This window comes from Sander vitreus, chromosome 22 (genome assembly GCF_031162955.1).
Source record: "Sander vitreus isolate 19-12246 chromosome 22, sanVit1, whole genome shotgun sequence".
NCBI classification, from domain to species: domain Eukaryota; kingdom Metazoa; phylum Chordata; class Actinopteri; order Perciformes; family Percidae; genus Sander; species Sander vitreus.
In genome coordinates this window covers 9,018,645-9,034,177 of record NC_135876.1, presented here as the reverse complement: position 1 = coordinate 9,034,177, position 15,533 = coordinate 9,018,645, and the positions used below count along the sequence as shown (strand labels likewise).

Here is a 15,533-nt window from a genome sequence, read left to right as displayed (position 1 = left end):
GCATCATACTATAGTGTGTTCAGGTTAAACATTAACACTAAGTAATAGGATAAAGACTTTTCATAGACAACCAATGTAGTATTTTCTGTTCCACAATGTTGTGTTATTAGTAATCCCACTGCATTTCTTGGCAGATCGAACTGCAGGTTATCCATATTATCTCACAGGTCTGAGAAAAATGTTAAACTAAAAGAAAAATGTGACAAACAATATTTGTGAACCACACACTTTTATTCCATATGTAATAGTATTAAGCATACATAAAAATGTCAATACAATTACAAATAACTGCACTTTGTTGATTACAATTCCAATAATTACCAAGTTCATATCTTTCTGACAATGTGACTTCATCACATTATTCTCTTTGGTTAGCTGAATATATTAAAGGCTGACATTGCATGTTCTGTAGATAAAGTGCAGAGAATCTGCAATCGTCCTATATTAATATGGTACAGTTGAAAAAAATAGGCATAATAGAAATTGTGACAAAGGCAAAGGGTGTAAGGTTTAAGATAAGATAAACTAGACTTTACCGGTATAGATTAACTAGGGTAGGGTGTGAGCATGCAGCAGAGAGGGCCATGCATAAAGTAAACAGAACATAGGATGAGATTAGGTGCAAAAGATAAACAATGCAAGAACCTAATGTTCAGGATAAACACAGAATGTAAGAAGTGATGCAAACAAGAAGCCACAGCTTCTTTCAACACCACAGTTTTTACTCATCATTCTGGTGTTAAAAATATAGGACGGGAACTCAGGGTGTGATTAGTAGTAAAACACTAAGGCTGTAATTCTCAACGTTTTTATAGTAATACCAAATAAAACTGTATACCATTTCAAGACTGTGTATTGTAACCCCCCTTTAAGTTGAAAAACACTACTCTAAACGATGTATTGCTCACTCAGGGGAGCAGTATCGGCCAGCAAAGAGAACGCTCATGGAGGAGTTATGTCGGATGAAGAAGAGGAAGGGGTGGTCTGCGATGAACGCGGGTGGACGCATGGGCATGCAGCGCATCATCATGACAGCAGCAGTGGCAGCAGCAGCCTCAGTTCCCTCCTCGTTGACCTCCACAAAAGCCTTGTGGACAACTTTTGACAGTACCAGGTCGTTGGCAGGAGACATGCCTGTCACAGAAGAGAACAAAAAAGATGACTTACTATAATATAATGTAGGTCTCACCCTACGACATGTATAGAGTAGATTGATTTGGGAGAACCTCTGTATTAACTTGTGGTCTCTTTTAAACTAACAGGAGACAGTTCAGGTTCCAGCTGCCTGTTCTTTAAATGATTATGAATATATCTAATATGATCAAGGCACATGTCCTACCAGAGAAGTCACTCAGTGCTATGTTGAAGGCATCCACCATGCCCATGCTGACCAGGACTTCCTTCATGTCATACGTCTCCTCCATCTTGAACCGAGGCAGCCCCACCTGGACCTCAACATTATCCATCATGTCTGGACGAGTCCACTCCATAAAGTTCTCATAGGTCAGCTGCTTCTCCAGCTGGAGGTGGACGCAGAATCAATGATTAGTTTGTGGGTTTCTTTATGTGTGTATGTGTGTAAGTGTGTGTCTTACCTTCTCCAGACCTGTTGTACTGTCCTCTATCTCATTGGGTAAAAAGATGAGCATGCTGAGCTCCTTCCCTTTGTAAGGCATCTCTAGGATCTGTTCAACAGAGGGTTTCAAACATTATAGCAAATATATACTGGTCTGACAACTGCTTTTTTGTGTATCAACAAGATAGTATGGGATTCCATGCAACAACAAAACAACTTGTTAGGTAGTTAGTTTCACAGTTATGGTAAATGAATCATAACCAAAATCTCAATTCTCCGTTGAATCATTCACATTTCATTGAAATTTCATTGAATCCTGTTTAACCTTATTAACAAAGGTTATAAGACTGTTTCAATTGCATCATTACCTGGCAGCTGGCTTCAGGAATGTAGGTCAAAGGGAACTTGGATTTCTGGTGCATAATCTTCACTGGCTTAGTGTCATTCTGTAAACAGTAAGCAGAAAATACATAAGCTTAAAGAGAAACTTAACACCAACCAAAATCTTGTACACATCACCTTGTTTCAGTAATGTAGAAATGTTCAGCAGGGTGTGGTCAGTACATAGTGACATCACTGTTGGGTGTGGTTTAGAAGTGCAACAATCTTGAAACTTTCAACCAGAGATAGCTGCAAAACACTGCTTTTCAGCCTCTTATTAAGTTACTCGTTGACACAGTCTACAGTACATTTAAAGCTGCATTAAGCTACAGTAAAAATTTTATTTCTTCCATTATATAAAAAGGATTGCCAGTGGCCAGGTTGGCTCAGTGGGTAGAGCAGGTGCACATATACTGAGAGGTTTATGCCTCGATGCAGAGGTCCAGGATTCGAATCTGACCTGTGACGATTTCCTGCATGTCTTTCCCCTCTTTCTCACCTAGCTGTCCTGTCAAATTAAAAGGTGGAAAAGCCCAAAAATATTCTTTAAAAAAATAAATAAAAGGATTGCTGGTCCTTGCATGAAAAGTTGATACAGTGCCAAGACTTGCAGTTGAGTTAGTTTTTTAGTGTTTCTGTCACCTACTGGTTAAAATCACTGTATGCGGCTTTAGCTTTTTGTCCACCAGTTCAAATCAATTTTTTTTTATCAGGAGGAAAGTTCAATGTCATCCCATGGGCCCACCACCTGTGGCTGGGGCCGGGTGCACTGCCAATTACACATTCAGGGACCTTGACGGACCAGACCCGGGTAGCAGAGGCTGGATCTTGGTACGTGGAACGTCACATTTCTGTTTCGGAAAGGATCCAGAACTTGTGCAGGAGATGAAGCGTGACCAGTTAGATCTGGTGGGGCTTACCTCTCAGTACAGTCTCGGTTCTGGAACCTTACTCCTCGATAGGGGTTGGACTCTTTTCTTTTCCGGAGTTGCCCAGGGTGTGAGGGTACTCACAGTCCCCGGCTAAGCACCGCGACGTTGGAGTTCACCCTGGTCTACTTGGTCTACCCCCCCAGAGTATACTTCTTGGAGACCCTTAATGGAGGGCTGTATGGGGCTCCAGTGGGGGACTCCAAAGTTCTGCTGGGAGACTTCAATGCGCACCTGGAGAGGCGTGGTAGATTGGGAGGATTGGCCTCCCTGATTTAACCGCTCGCGATCATTTGTTGTTGACTTCTGTGCTAGTCATGGATTGTCTATAACAAACACCATGTTTGAACATAAGGATGCTCATAAGTGTATCTGGTACCAGAACACCCTAGGTCGAAGGTTGATGATCAATTTTGTGAGCGTATCGTCTGATCAGAGGACGCACGTTTAGGACAATTGGGAGAAAACAGGGGCGGAGCTGTAAACTGATCACCATCTGGTGGTGAGTTGGGTCTGGGGTGGGGAAAGACTCTGGGCAGACCTGGTAACCCCAAACGGGTCGTGGGGGTGAACTGGGAATAGTGGGGGTGAACTGGGAATGTCTAAAGGAGGCCCCTGTCTGACAAATGTTCAACTCACACTTCAGGCAGAGCTTTTCTGGCATCCTTGTGGATGTTGGGGGCATTGAACCAGAGTGGGCAATGTTCAAAGCTTCCATTGCTGAAGCTGAAGCGGAGAGTTGTGGTCTCAGGGTCTTAGGTGCCTCAAGGGGTGGTAACCCTTAAACACTATGGTGGGCACCAGTGGTCAAGGTAGCCGTCTGACAAAAAAAAAAAAAAGAGAGTCCTTCCTGGGTATGTTATCACCTCAGGAGGGGGAAATGGGGAACCATCCAAGCTGTGAACAGCAAAGATAGGACACAGTTTACCTCAACTGAGGAGGCAAATGGGCGGTGAAAGGAGCACTCCTGATTCCAACTAAAATGTCCTCTATGGTAGAGGCAGAGCTGTAGGCTGATGTTAATTTCCCTGGTGGAAGACACTGAGGCAGTCCACAGTGGCAAAGCCCCAGAGATTGAGGATATCTGTCCAGAAATGCTAAAAGCTTTGGGTGTGGTGGGGCTGTCTTGGATGACAATCCCTTCAACATTGCATGGGGACAGTGCCTAAGAAGTGGCAGACCAGGGTGGTGGTTCCCCTATTCAAAAAGGTGGACCAGAGAGTGTGTGCCAATTACAGGAGTATCGCACTTCTCAGCCTGCCTGGTAAAGTCCACTTCAAGGTTCTGAAAGGAGGGTTTGGCCAATAGTCAAACCTCAGATTAAAGAGGAACAATGCGGATACCGTCCAGGTAATTGGACCATGCTCTTCATTCTTGCAAGGATCCTGGAGGGGGACTGGGAGTGTGCCCATCCATTCTACATATGTTTTGTGGATATAAGGAAGGTGTGTCCCCCGGGAGAAACTGTGGAAGGTGCTGTAGGACTATGGGGTGAGGGAGTCTCTTCTCAGAGCTAACAAATCCCCTATACGTCCAAACTGAGAGCTGTGTCCGGATTCTCGGTAGTAAGTCGGACTTGTTCCAGTCAAGGGTTGGCCTCCGCCAGGGTTCTCCTTTGTTACAAACCCTGCTTATGATATTCATGGACAAGTTATCAAGCTGGCATAGTGTTGGTGTGGAGGGGTTGCAGTTTGGTGGGCTGGGGATCTCATCGCTGCTTTTTGTAGATGTTATCATGATGGCATCATCGGTCTGTGAACTTCAGCGCTCACTGGATCAGTTTGCAGCTGAGTGTGAAGTGGGTGGAATAAGGATCAGCACCTCTAAATCTGAGGCCATGGTTCTCAGCAGGAAATCAATGGAGTGCCTATTTCTGGTAGGGAAGTCTTTACCCCAAGTGAAGGAGTTTAAGTACTTAGGTGTCTTGCTCGCAAGGATGGGACATGGAGCAGGAGATTGCCTGGAGAATCGGAGCAGCGAGGGCGGTATTGACAAAAGGAGACCCGAGGCCAGAATGCAAAGCTCTCGATCTACCGTTCCATTTTAATTCCTACCCTCACACATATGGTCTAAGAAAAGGTACCTTCCTACAACAAATCCTCCCAGCCCTGACTAATATGCAATAGAAAAATGTCAAGAAAAATTTGCTTTTATTAAGTAATCAAATATCACCCTCTTTGTCCCTGGTTTCCACCATTTCATATGGTCAGGTTGATGTCACATTTTTTTCATTTACACTTTTTCACTACTTTTAATGAAGTCAGGATTAGCGTCCTAGTGGCATAAATGGTTTATGCTACCATAATACAGATTTAAAAACTCATTTTACTGAGGTTTTGTGAATCAGTGTTAGTCTAATTATTTTTTCTTAGAGTAGTGTTACCTTGTTTAGTCTAAACTGAGCATCACGTGTGGCCCTCTCCTCAAACTGCGTGTTCCAGTTGCCTTTGAAGTAGATGGCATTAACCAGCACCAGCCTGGTCAGGCTGTCCACCACACCTTTGCCCAGCAGATCCTTAATTTTATCTGGTAAACATAATTGATACATACGTGAACTAATGGCACACAACTGAAAGCAAGTCTGAAGTTTTGATGAAATTGTAAGCTAATTAGCCACGTTTCCATGTGTGTAGCGTGTATGTTAGTGTGTATGATCCACCTTGAGTCTGCTTCTGCACCCAGCTGTTGATGTTGAGCCTGGCGGCCTCTGAGCCAGCTTTGAAGTCAACAGTCTCCAGCTTTGCATTGTAGTGCTTCCTGGTTTTTCCTAAGAAATCCTGGAAGCATCAACAACAGTTACTTAATTTAGTTAGTGAAATTTAAAGTCATTACAGCCAGGGAATTATTTCACAATGAGGAAGTGGACAGCAGCTGCTCTCCACTCCTTCATTCATCATTCCTTCTTACAGAGCTTAAATATTCCCATGAGTGCCTCTCACACCACACATACTCATGAAGATGCATACACACATACTGAAACACACACACACACCTCAACAAACTGGTAGGACTGCTCCCCGTACAGCCTGTTGGCAACACTGAGGGCATACGGAGCATCAGCCTTGTTGAGCTCACTCAGCAGTTGGGCAAAGCTAACATGGACATCATCCTGACAATCCTTTGGTTTTCAGGCACTGTGGACAAAGGAGACAACTGTTACAGAGATGCACTGAGCATTGACAGACCAGTCTATTATAAACAGTATATTAGACTGGGCATCTTCCCTGTTAAGTGATGAGACTATAGACTAAATAAGAAATGTTTTGGTTGTAGTTGTTGACTTTTGTGCTCCAATGCTATGCATTTGCATTACATTAACCATGCATGTTGAATGATGGTGGGTAACATGTGAGTACACAGTCACTCATGTAATATACTTCCAAACTAAACCCTATTTCTTTGGCTGTAAATCTCTCTCTCTTATAAATCAATTGGTCATAAAAAGAAACTCCAAAAAGGTTAAAAGGTATTTAAAATGTGGATATGCAAATGGTATGAGCAGTCTAGTACAACACCAATAGATTGGTCCATAATGATCTACCTAATAGGTAGTAGTAGTAGTAGTAAAATGCTTTACTGGTGTACTATTTAAATTTGAAGGTTTTCAGTAATCCATTCGCCAGTCCTCCAAATAACAGACATATTGTATATGAGAACACCTAAATCATTTGCAAGTCAATGTTAGTGTACAACATCCCAACACGGACTGAAAAATATTGCAAAAGGCATAATAAATACAATAAAAAACAGACGTGGAAAAGGAAGACTTTAACACCTTAAACACAGACTTTAAAGAACCCATGGAGATGCCTGCCCAAGCTTTGACGAGCCCTTCCAGAAACATATACATGAAGACACACGTCAGTCCTCCACCATGTTGTTTTTTTACATGGTTATCTTCAAAAAACTAATTTCCATATTTTTATTCTGCTGAATTCAGGATGGTATGTGTTGTCTGGTGTGCATCCAAATCAGCATTTCAGAAGACAGTCATAATGACGTTTGCTAACTTTGGTGTTAAGAACATAGATGAGTGTTATCAGAGTAATGCACTAGGATACGGCATATAAACAAAAGGAAACAGCTTAATTTATGTGTACTTTATTTTCCTAAAGTATTTTGTTGTCATAATTTCAAATTTGTAAGTGAGGGTGAAGTCTAATCACACTGTGGTTTCCAGCAGCTGCTTATAAGAGATAAGAAGCACACCAGGGAGAAACCATAAAAAAGGCAGGACTACATTAATGAAGATTAAGTAATACTATGGGGTTTTGAGCTGTTTGGACACACACACTAACCCTTCAGTAAACAAGCGCTGCACCCTTGCGTTGCCTTTTTTCTCAAATTCAGTTCAAGACAGCAGCAGATTGGACGATCAGCAAGCAAAGCAGAGTGAAAACAAGCGTGGGATTTTCTCTCAAACCACCAGCTCTTTGTCTCCAAGGTTCCCCCTCACCAGATGACACCATGACTGTTAAAATGCCCCTAAAAGACAGTAAAATGCCCCTCAGTTAGTTTATTATTCCTCTGCTGTTGACTCTGTTACCCCCTTCAGCAGATGCGCTGGCAGTCTGGACTGGACCTGCTGCTGCTGCTGCAGCCCCTGCATTTGCTTTGCTCCTGCATGCCGCGGCTTCTCTGCCTTAGTGAAGCAGAGGACCTAGGGGTGCAATTGTATATCACTGTTAAGTTAGAGACCATGTGTCTCTGGTTGTGTACAGGAAGTTATGATATCATCCTAACAATGATGTATTCCGCAGGCGTGGTCCGGTACATTGCCATTAGATTGGGAAGATGGATCAAACACTATGCAAAGTCAAACAGCGAAACCGAGAGAAGTGAGTTAAATCATTTTTTGTTCATTAAAACACTGTTTTGGGATGATAATAATAATAATAATAATAATAATAATAATACATTGTATTGGTAGAGCACTTTTCATTGACAAATCAATGCCAAAGTGCTACAGATTAAAAACAGGGTAAAAACAGAAGCAAAGCAAAGAAATAAAAGTTAAAATAAAAACAATAAACAGTTATACAGGCTAAAAAGAAATGTATGAGATGATGTAGTTATAGTACACATTTTACACTGTCCAAAGATTATCTTCCAAGTCAAACTATTCACCTATGAACGTAGACAATGTTCCAGCATGCATTTGCTGAAATATATTGACCTAAAGTGGATGTAGTATGAATGCAAAGTCGACCAAACTGACACTTAACATTGACAGCTCAATTGCAGGAAAAAAATTTTTTAACCAATATCTTCTTTTATATAATTAATAGTGTTAAATAAAACATGACAGAGGGTGTTGGGGGTACTTTAGTTCAAGCATTAGACAAAAAAGGTTGGGAACCACTGGTTTGGACTAATTCAAAGACATCTCACTTGTAATGCTGACGTCATATTTCCAAAAATATTTCTTATTGCTATTATTACGTTAATGGTTGGGGAGAAGATTAAAGACAAGTTCTCGCAAATTTGGTTAATATTATTAATGACCCACAGATTTTTAAATCTCATCAATGGACTCCAGTATTTGTAAAGCAAATGGTAGCCAGCTGGCTCATGAACAAGTTATAAGAAACCAGTTTACAGAATGGACTTTCTGGTCCTAAAGAGTACCCACACCCAACTATGTAGTCAGGGTGTATTCACCGCACCCTGAGTACACCTCTGAGTTAGGGGAGGAAGGAACTGGAGGTCAGCAAACACAAGATTGGGCCTTTTAAATTTACCTGAGCCAATCAGTGTGCCTTGAGAAAAGGTGCATGACTTGGCACAAAGCCAAAAGTAAAGAGAAGGTTTAAGCAAAATGTCTTAATTTTGTCAGCAAAACGGACGTTCATTAATGTCACAAAGTTACGCACCAAAGCTTTAACTGTCCTTTTGGACAAATGACCCTTTGGTGTCTCAGACCTCACCAAAATTGAATACTAAAATCTAAAATGTTCATTTTAAACAGCAGCCACATGTTACTGTGACCTCTGCTCTCTTTCATGCATGCACAATCACACACCCACTCTCTCTCTCACTCAAAAAAACTACATGTGTTTTGTGTGCAAAAATCTTAATTTGTAAAGTAACTAGTAACTGAATCTGGCAGATGAAGTGGAGTAAAAAGTACAATATTTCTCTCTGAAATGTAGTGGAGTAGAAGTAGAATGTGGATTGAAAAGAAAAGACTCAAGTAAAGAACTAGTACCTTAAATGTGTACTTAAATAAATGAACTTAGTTACATTCCACCACTGGCTGTAATACAGTATAACACCAACATTGTCCCTGAACTTGTCTAACAGCATGGTAATAACCCCACTGTCATTGCATCAGAAGACAGCAGGGAACAAAAAGGACAAAATACTGTAATATCTTTTATCATACTTGTAACCTGCACATTGCTGTTAATAACTTTAACAGTATTGACTGTCAACTTGCTCTTCAAACAATTCATTTCCCCACAATCCCCAGTTCCCCACCGTTTCCAGCAGTATGTTGTAATCACTTTCTTGTGTAATCTTTAACAATATTATCATTTCAATTGACTGGAGTTGTTCTCATAGAAACATGGTGGATTTAGAGTAAGGTCCTGCCCCTCCCACATTCTCACACTTCCACCAGTCCAGTTATCTGGGTGTGGCTTTGCTTTGGCAATCCTTTTATTGTTGTTTTACACCATGTTAACTCCCACATAAACTTTCTGACTACCTTTACTGATTTCTCACTGTATTTTAATTGCCAAGGCCCTTCTGTTGTTTCTTCTTGTGCACAGACTCCCACTGTGTGAGAGAAACTTAGGAATTCATTCTACAACTATCTACATTGCACATAGGAGTACAGTAAGAATGGAAGCTATAATTGTAATGATTATAATAGTCATTCATATTTATTGTCCAATGGGGAATAATTGAGTTTAATTATAGAGAACTGCAAATATTCTTCTGGCTGGCATCCATTCAGCGACTCAACTTTAGGGAACTACCCAGGCTGCCAGACAAGTGGCCTGCTGCACATAATGGGAACTGATAAGGCGTACAGATTACTCTACCTATATCTGTACTGCCCTTACACATCCATATAATGTTTTCTGTTCCTATAGTAACACAACACAGAGCCACCCCTCCATAAATTCTAGTCAAAGTCTGAACAGGAAAGATCTTTGTTGTTCTTGCTGATGCTGACAGAAAGAAACTGGTGATTCATACTAAGTATGGGCTTACACGCCTCAGTTCTTCACTCTGCCTTTCATTCATCATGTACTGTACAAAGAGAGGTGCTGGGTTATCTTTATGGTAATTTCAAAAGACACAGTTTTAGGGTGGGGGAAAAAATCAATACAGCATGGTATCGCAATATTTTCTGTGGCAATACTGTATTGATACACCAATGGCAAGTATTGAGCTTTTATTAAATAAATTGCACATGAGAATTTAACTTTTTGGTACTAGAACAGGGATCTTCAACAGGGGGTCTGGGACCCTAAGGGGGTCAATGTAGGGGGGCCTTCAAATGATTATTGTTGTCCTAAAATGAATCCAACATATTATTAGCAAATATAAATCCCCACTTATGATAGGCTTACCTATAGGTAGTCAATAGCCACCCACAGATACATATAAAATCATGCAAATTATTACAATTATTAAGCTATTTTAATAGCTTAGTATTCTATGTAAAAAAAAAAAAAAGGCCACCCTACACGTACTTGTAGTCCCAGTTTATTATGCAACTTCATGTTATACAATATATGTAGTAGGGGGTCCCTGCTCAGTCTCTCTTTCAGCTAATGGGTCCTTGGCTTAAAAAAACGTTGAAGACCCCTGTACTAAAATAATAAAATCAATTGCTTTTTGTGTCCACTAGTTAGTGCAGTTTGAGTTTTTGGAAATGTATCTTTTTAGATAAATGACAATGTTGAGTTTAAAAAAAAAGGAGTGCATTCTATAATGCCAAATCTGCATCATTTGTCCACTACACGAAAAGCATCAACACCGTCGATTAAAAGCCTCACAAAACCACTCCAAACTAGGTGCACAAACCTGCAGTGTAAATCTGTTACTTTTTACAAAGACAGTTGGTGTGTGTGTGTGTATTATACCTCTGACATCTGTGTGGCTGTGTTTCCTCTGGCCCCCAGCATCACCATAGCCAGTGCTGAAGAGATGCTGAAAGGGGAGTAGAAGATGTTTGCCGTCTTGTCGTCATCTCCAAACTTTTTGAGCAAAGCCAGAGAGAAGGTGGTGTTGGCCTTGGACAGAGGGGTTGGAGATGCCATTGTGTCTGACACACAGGAAAGAGGACAGAGCATTAATTATTACAAACTTAAAATAATGTTTTTATCTCTTCATCGGACTAGTATCTTACTCTCTCATTGGGCCAGATTGTAAATATATTTATAAAACATCACACATTCAATAAAGTATTAAACTTCCTAATTTTTCGATGCGATATGGTAGAAACAACATCTGAAATGGTTATTATCGCTCTTGTATAGCAAAAAAATAAAGTACTTAGGTTACATTAAGTAGCTCCACACATAGCATTATACTTTTTCACCTGTAACCATTGACTGTGTCGTTTAACCTGTCAGGTAAAAGTGATTTAGGAATCAATGTGCTTCTAGTCTGAATAAACGTAGCCTACTGCTGTTTCACCAACAGTGTACAAACTGAATGAGACTCATCCTCTACTTACATACGGAGACTTTTCTGAAGGTCCTCGGGCGATTAAGAGTATTTCCGATACAGGAAGACTTCAGTCTGCAACTTCAGTTTTTATTTACAAGCTTGTCTCCTGACACGCCCCGGCCATGGCCCCGACAACACATAGCCACAGCCCATAGATATGGATATAGGCCACAGCCATAGGCCGCCTGTAAAATCCGTTCTGCGCATGCGCATAATTCAGACCACGCGCAAAAACCAAAGAATTTCTAATAAGGGACGTAAATGGGCTTTGGCAGAAACTCAACGTGTTTTACGACACTGCCTGATCAGTTCTACGCTTGCGCGAACACCCTCAGTGTCTCTCTCAGGAAGAGCGTCAAGTCTAAAAGCCACCATGGGCTTAGCGGATAACGGTGGTACTGCACCCCATGGCCCAGAAAGACTTTTCACATAGACTTTGCATGGCGAAAGAAACGTTTATATTTCAGCGGATAATTTGTTTCTGGGTATATCAACTTACCAGCCCGAACACTGAAAGGGTCCTTGTTTAAAACTTCACGTTTTTAACATTTTTAACATTCACTAGAAGCGAATCCAGAATTATTAAATTTGGCATGATGAACGCGCATAGTGGACGCGAGCAGAGCCACGGGACTGCGCCCGCCCGCTGACATGACTGTTCTCCCGAGCTCATGTAGCTAGCTGTAATAATGGATATAGCTAATGGTTTTAATTCACCATGTGTTCTATTAATACGTCCATTGTATTATCTTATGAAGTTATGATACATCCGATGGATGTATGCATGCTGTAAAGCCTGTTAGCTACGTGGATATAACGTCATTAGCGTTTCCCAAACTGGTGGGCTATCGGCTAGCTAGCTAGTTGCTAACATCAGGGGTAGCTAGCATGACTGTATTAAGATCTATACATAGCTAGTTATACGCCTAGCTACATAACGTTACTACAGACATAGTGATTACATCGCCTTAGTTCTCTCTTATGATACATCCAAGGGCTGTATGCTGTAAAGCTTGTGACGTGGATGAGGGATGAAGCCATGGATGAGCTCTGTTCACGAAACTGCAGGCTAACTGCTAGCGCTTGTTATTAGCTAGCTAGTAGCACAACATAGTTATTAAATCTCCTTGGTTGTCTAGCTAAATACATCTACCGTTTATTTAGCTAAGCATGTAAACGATCGGGAACAACGAAAAGCACAATGTTTAACGTTAGTGAATATTTTAGACAATGAAAACGGCGAGTTCATGAGTTCGCCACTTGTACGAGACACGAGAGAGGAGCTCATGAACGCGCATGTTGCTAAGACAACACAAACAAATTGTTGCTAGTGCGCATGCCCATCGTGAGCCAACCAGCGTTATGGGTCAACAATGCGGAAGAGCCGAGCTCCATGTTTGCTTTATGCGCTTTTGAGCACTCTCATTGGAATGTACGGGGCTTCCCGCCGAACACTGTCTCCAGTTCTCTTAATGGCAGTGCAGACACGTCATTTGTCAGCGCAGCTCGCCAAGCAGCTCCACTCCGGCTCTCCCCTACCATCACGCTCCAGAGGTGGCTGGTTGTCGTCCTCCTCCACAGCCTCTTCCAGCTCATCCCCAACACCAACACAAATGTTGTGTAAAATTACACACACTGTCACCACCTGTGCACAAGGCAGAGCAAAGAAGACAAGACTTTGTTGACATATGAAAAAACATGAACACAGAAGATGTAGTGTGACTTTAGCAGTTGTTAAGCATTAACTGTTGTTTTGAGTAGGATATTATGATTTGATTAAGAAATTCACTACAGAAATATTGCAGTGATTTATTACCTTAGGGACAAACACTGGATGTACTTCAAGTGCTTCTAAAAAGATGCACCTGAAGCGGGTTTTCATCATTCCAAAGGCACACTCAATGATTGTGCGACCTCTGGAATGATGGTAATTAAACCTTTGCTCTGCCATGCCTCTCACTGGCCTCTTATATGGTGTGATAAGGGCCAGGAGTTCCTGTAGACATGGGTAGCCACCATCAGCTAGGAGGAAATACCCAGGTGGAGGGTAAGTCCCCCTAGTGTAGATGGGGCTGTTCTTCAGGATGCGTGCATCATGCACGCTTCCTGGGTAACCCACAAAGATGTCCATAAAGCGACCCTGATGGTCACAGACTGCCTGGAGCACCACGGACGGGAAGAGTTTCCTGTTGTTATAGTCGTGACCATCAGGGCCGCCAGGACATTTAATTCTGATGTGGCAGCCATCTACTCCCCCTGCTGCCTTGGCAAATGCTCGGTGATGAGCCAACCGGGCAAAACCATCCCCGACCACCTGGAGCTCCTCCTGTGTGCGGGGAAAGTGGACAAACTGAGGCAGCACAGCCACCACCTTATCCACCAGCCTGTGGACAACTCTGTGGACGGTGGGTAGAGGCATTCCAAAGACCCTGGAGACAACTCGGTAGGCTGAACCGGTTGCCAGCCAGAACAGGAACACGAGTGTCTCCAGGGTCGGGCCCATCCGTGCTGCCTGTCCGTGTTCAGGGCCACCATCATCTGCTGCATAGCCTCTCTGCCCAGCCTGAAGTCAGGGCCAAAGTCGACTCTTTTTCCTCAGGAGGCTGAGGTCCTTTAACATCGGTCGGACGATGCTGAGGATGTTCTATCAGTCTGTTGTGGCCAGTGCTATCTTCTTCGCTGTCACATGCTGGGGCAGTGGGATGAAGGTCGCAGACACCAACAGACTGAACAAACTGATCTGGAGGGCTGGTGATGTCGTGGGGGAGGAGCTGGACACACTGACGACCGTGACTGAGAGGAGGATGCTGTCCAGGCTTCAGTCCATCTTGGATAATGTCTCACACCCTCTCTACGACACACTGGCCCAGCAGAGGAGCACCTTCAGCAGAAGACTACTCTTACCCAGATGCACCACAGAGCGCCACAGGAAATCGTTCCTGCCTGTGGTCATTAAACTTTACAACGCCTCCCTCGGAGAGTCGAACACCCCCTCTCTGTAATCATCTCATCTCAAACATAGACAATCACTTCTCTTTTTTATTGCACTATAATCATCTCAACATAGACAATCATTTCTCTTTTTTATTGCACTATTTGCACATTAACACTGTACATTTCATATTTTATATATTATTACTGTATATTTGTTTTTAATATATATGTTAAAAGTCTGGATAATATATGTTGTTTGTATACCTGGAGTGGTAACAAAAATAATTTCCCCCTGGGATTATTAAAGTATTTCTGATTCTGATTCTGATTGCAGATGACTCCACCATCAAAGTTGCCCAAGATCGAACCATTAATCCTGCTTTGTTGTTCCAACGGTTCCTGATCATGTGATGAATGAATGATGAATGAGCTATGAAAGACATTTTCTGTAAAGCCAACAAGCCCCAACTAGCACAGGCAGTCACTGAGTTCTCAAGAAAACTTGGCGTGGCCATAGTGGGATTCGTAATTTTGCTTCCGGATAACTTCCTAGTTGTTGAAGATTATTTAAAAAACGAATCGCTTATTAACAAAACATGACAACAATATTACCAGAAATCTGTTTACTGCTTGCTAATCTGGTTTCTCCTGTTGTATCGAAGACTGATCCCCCGTCGATACATAATACCCCCTGCCTAAACCTGAACCAAACCTGATCCCTAATCACGGAGAGGGCGCTACGCATTTTTAACAGGATGGGGTTTGACCATAGTCCGTTAATATTAATGGACAGAGCAACGGGTTTGACAGGTTTTAAATTTTCGTTTCAAAATCTGAAATCAAATGAACGAAAAAGTACACCGGCCCAATTACAGTAACTACATGAAAACTTCACTGTTGTTGCATAAAATGTCGTTTGTGTTTAGCCTACATCATCAGTCTCTATCATCTAATGTGCAGTGATGGGAATAACGGCGTTATAAATAACGTTAGTTAGTGTTACTAACGGCATTACTTTTATCAGT

The 15,533-nt window shown here is 42.0% G+C and overlaps 1 protein-coding gene across 1 annotated transcript; it reads right to left on the bottom strand.

Annotated features, from left to right (window-relative positions):
• Positions 1-212: 212 nt before the first annotated feature.
• Positions 213-11,517, bottom strand: LOC144537040 (leukocyte elastase inhibitor-like). The gene is given in 10 exon segments (XM_078280453.1): positions 213-1,134; positions 1,340-1,520; positions 1,596-1,685; positions 1,945-2,022; positions 5,270-5,412; positions 5,546-5,663; positions 5,879-6,020; positions 7,425-7,546; positions 10,986-11,167; positions 11,444-11,517. Coding segments are annotated over 10 exon segments (1,296 nt in total). The 5' UTR covers positions 11,454-11,517; the 3' UTR covers positions 213-904.
• Positions 11,518-15,533: the final 4,016 nt, after the last annotated feature.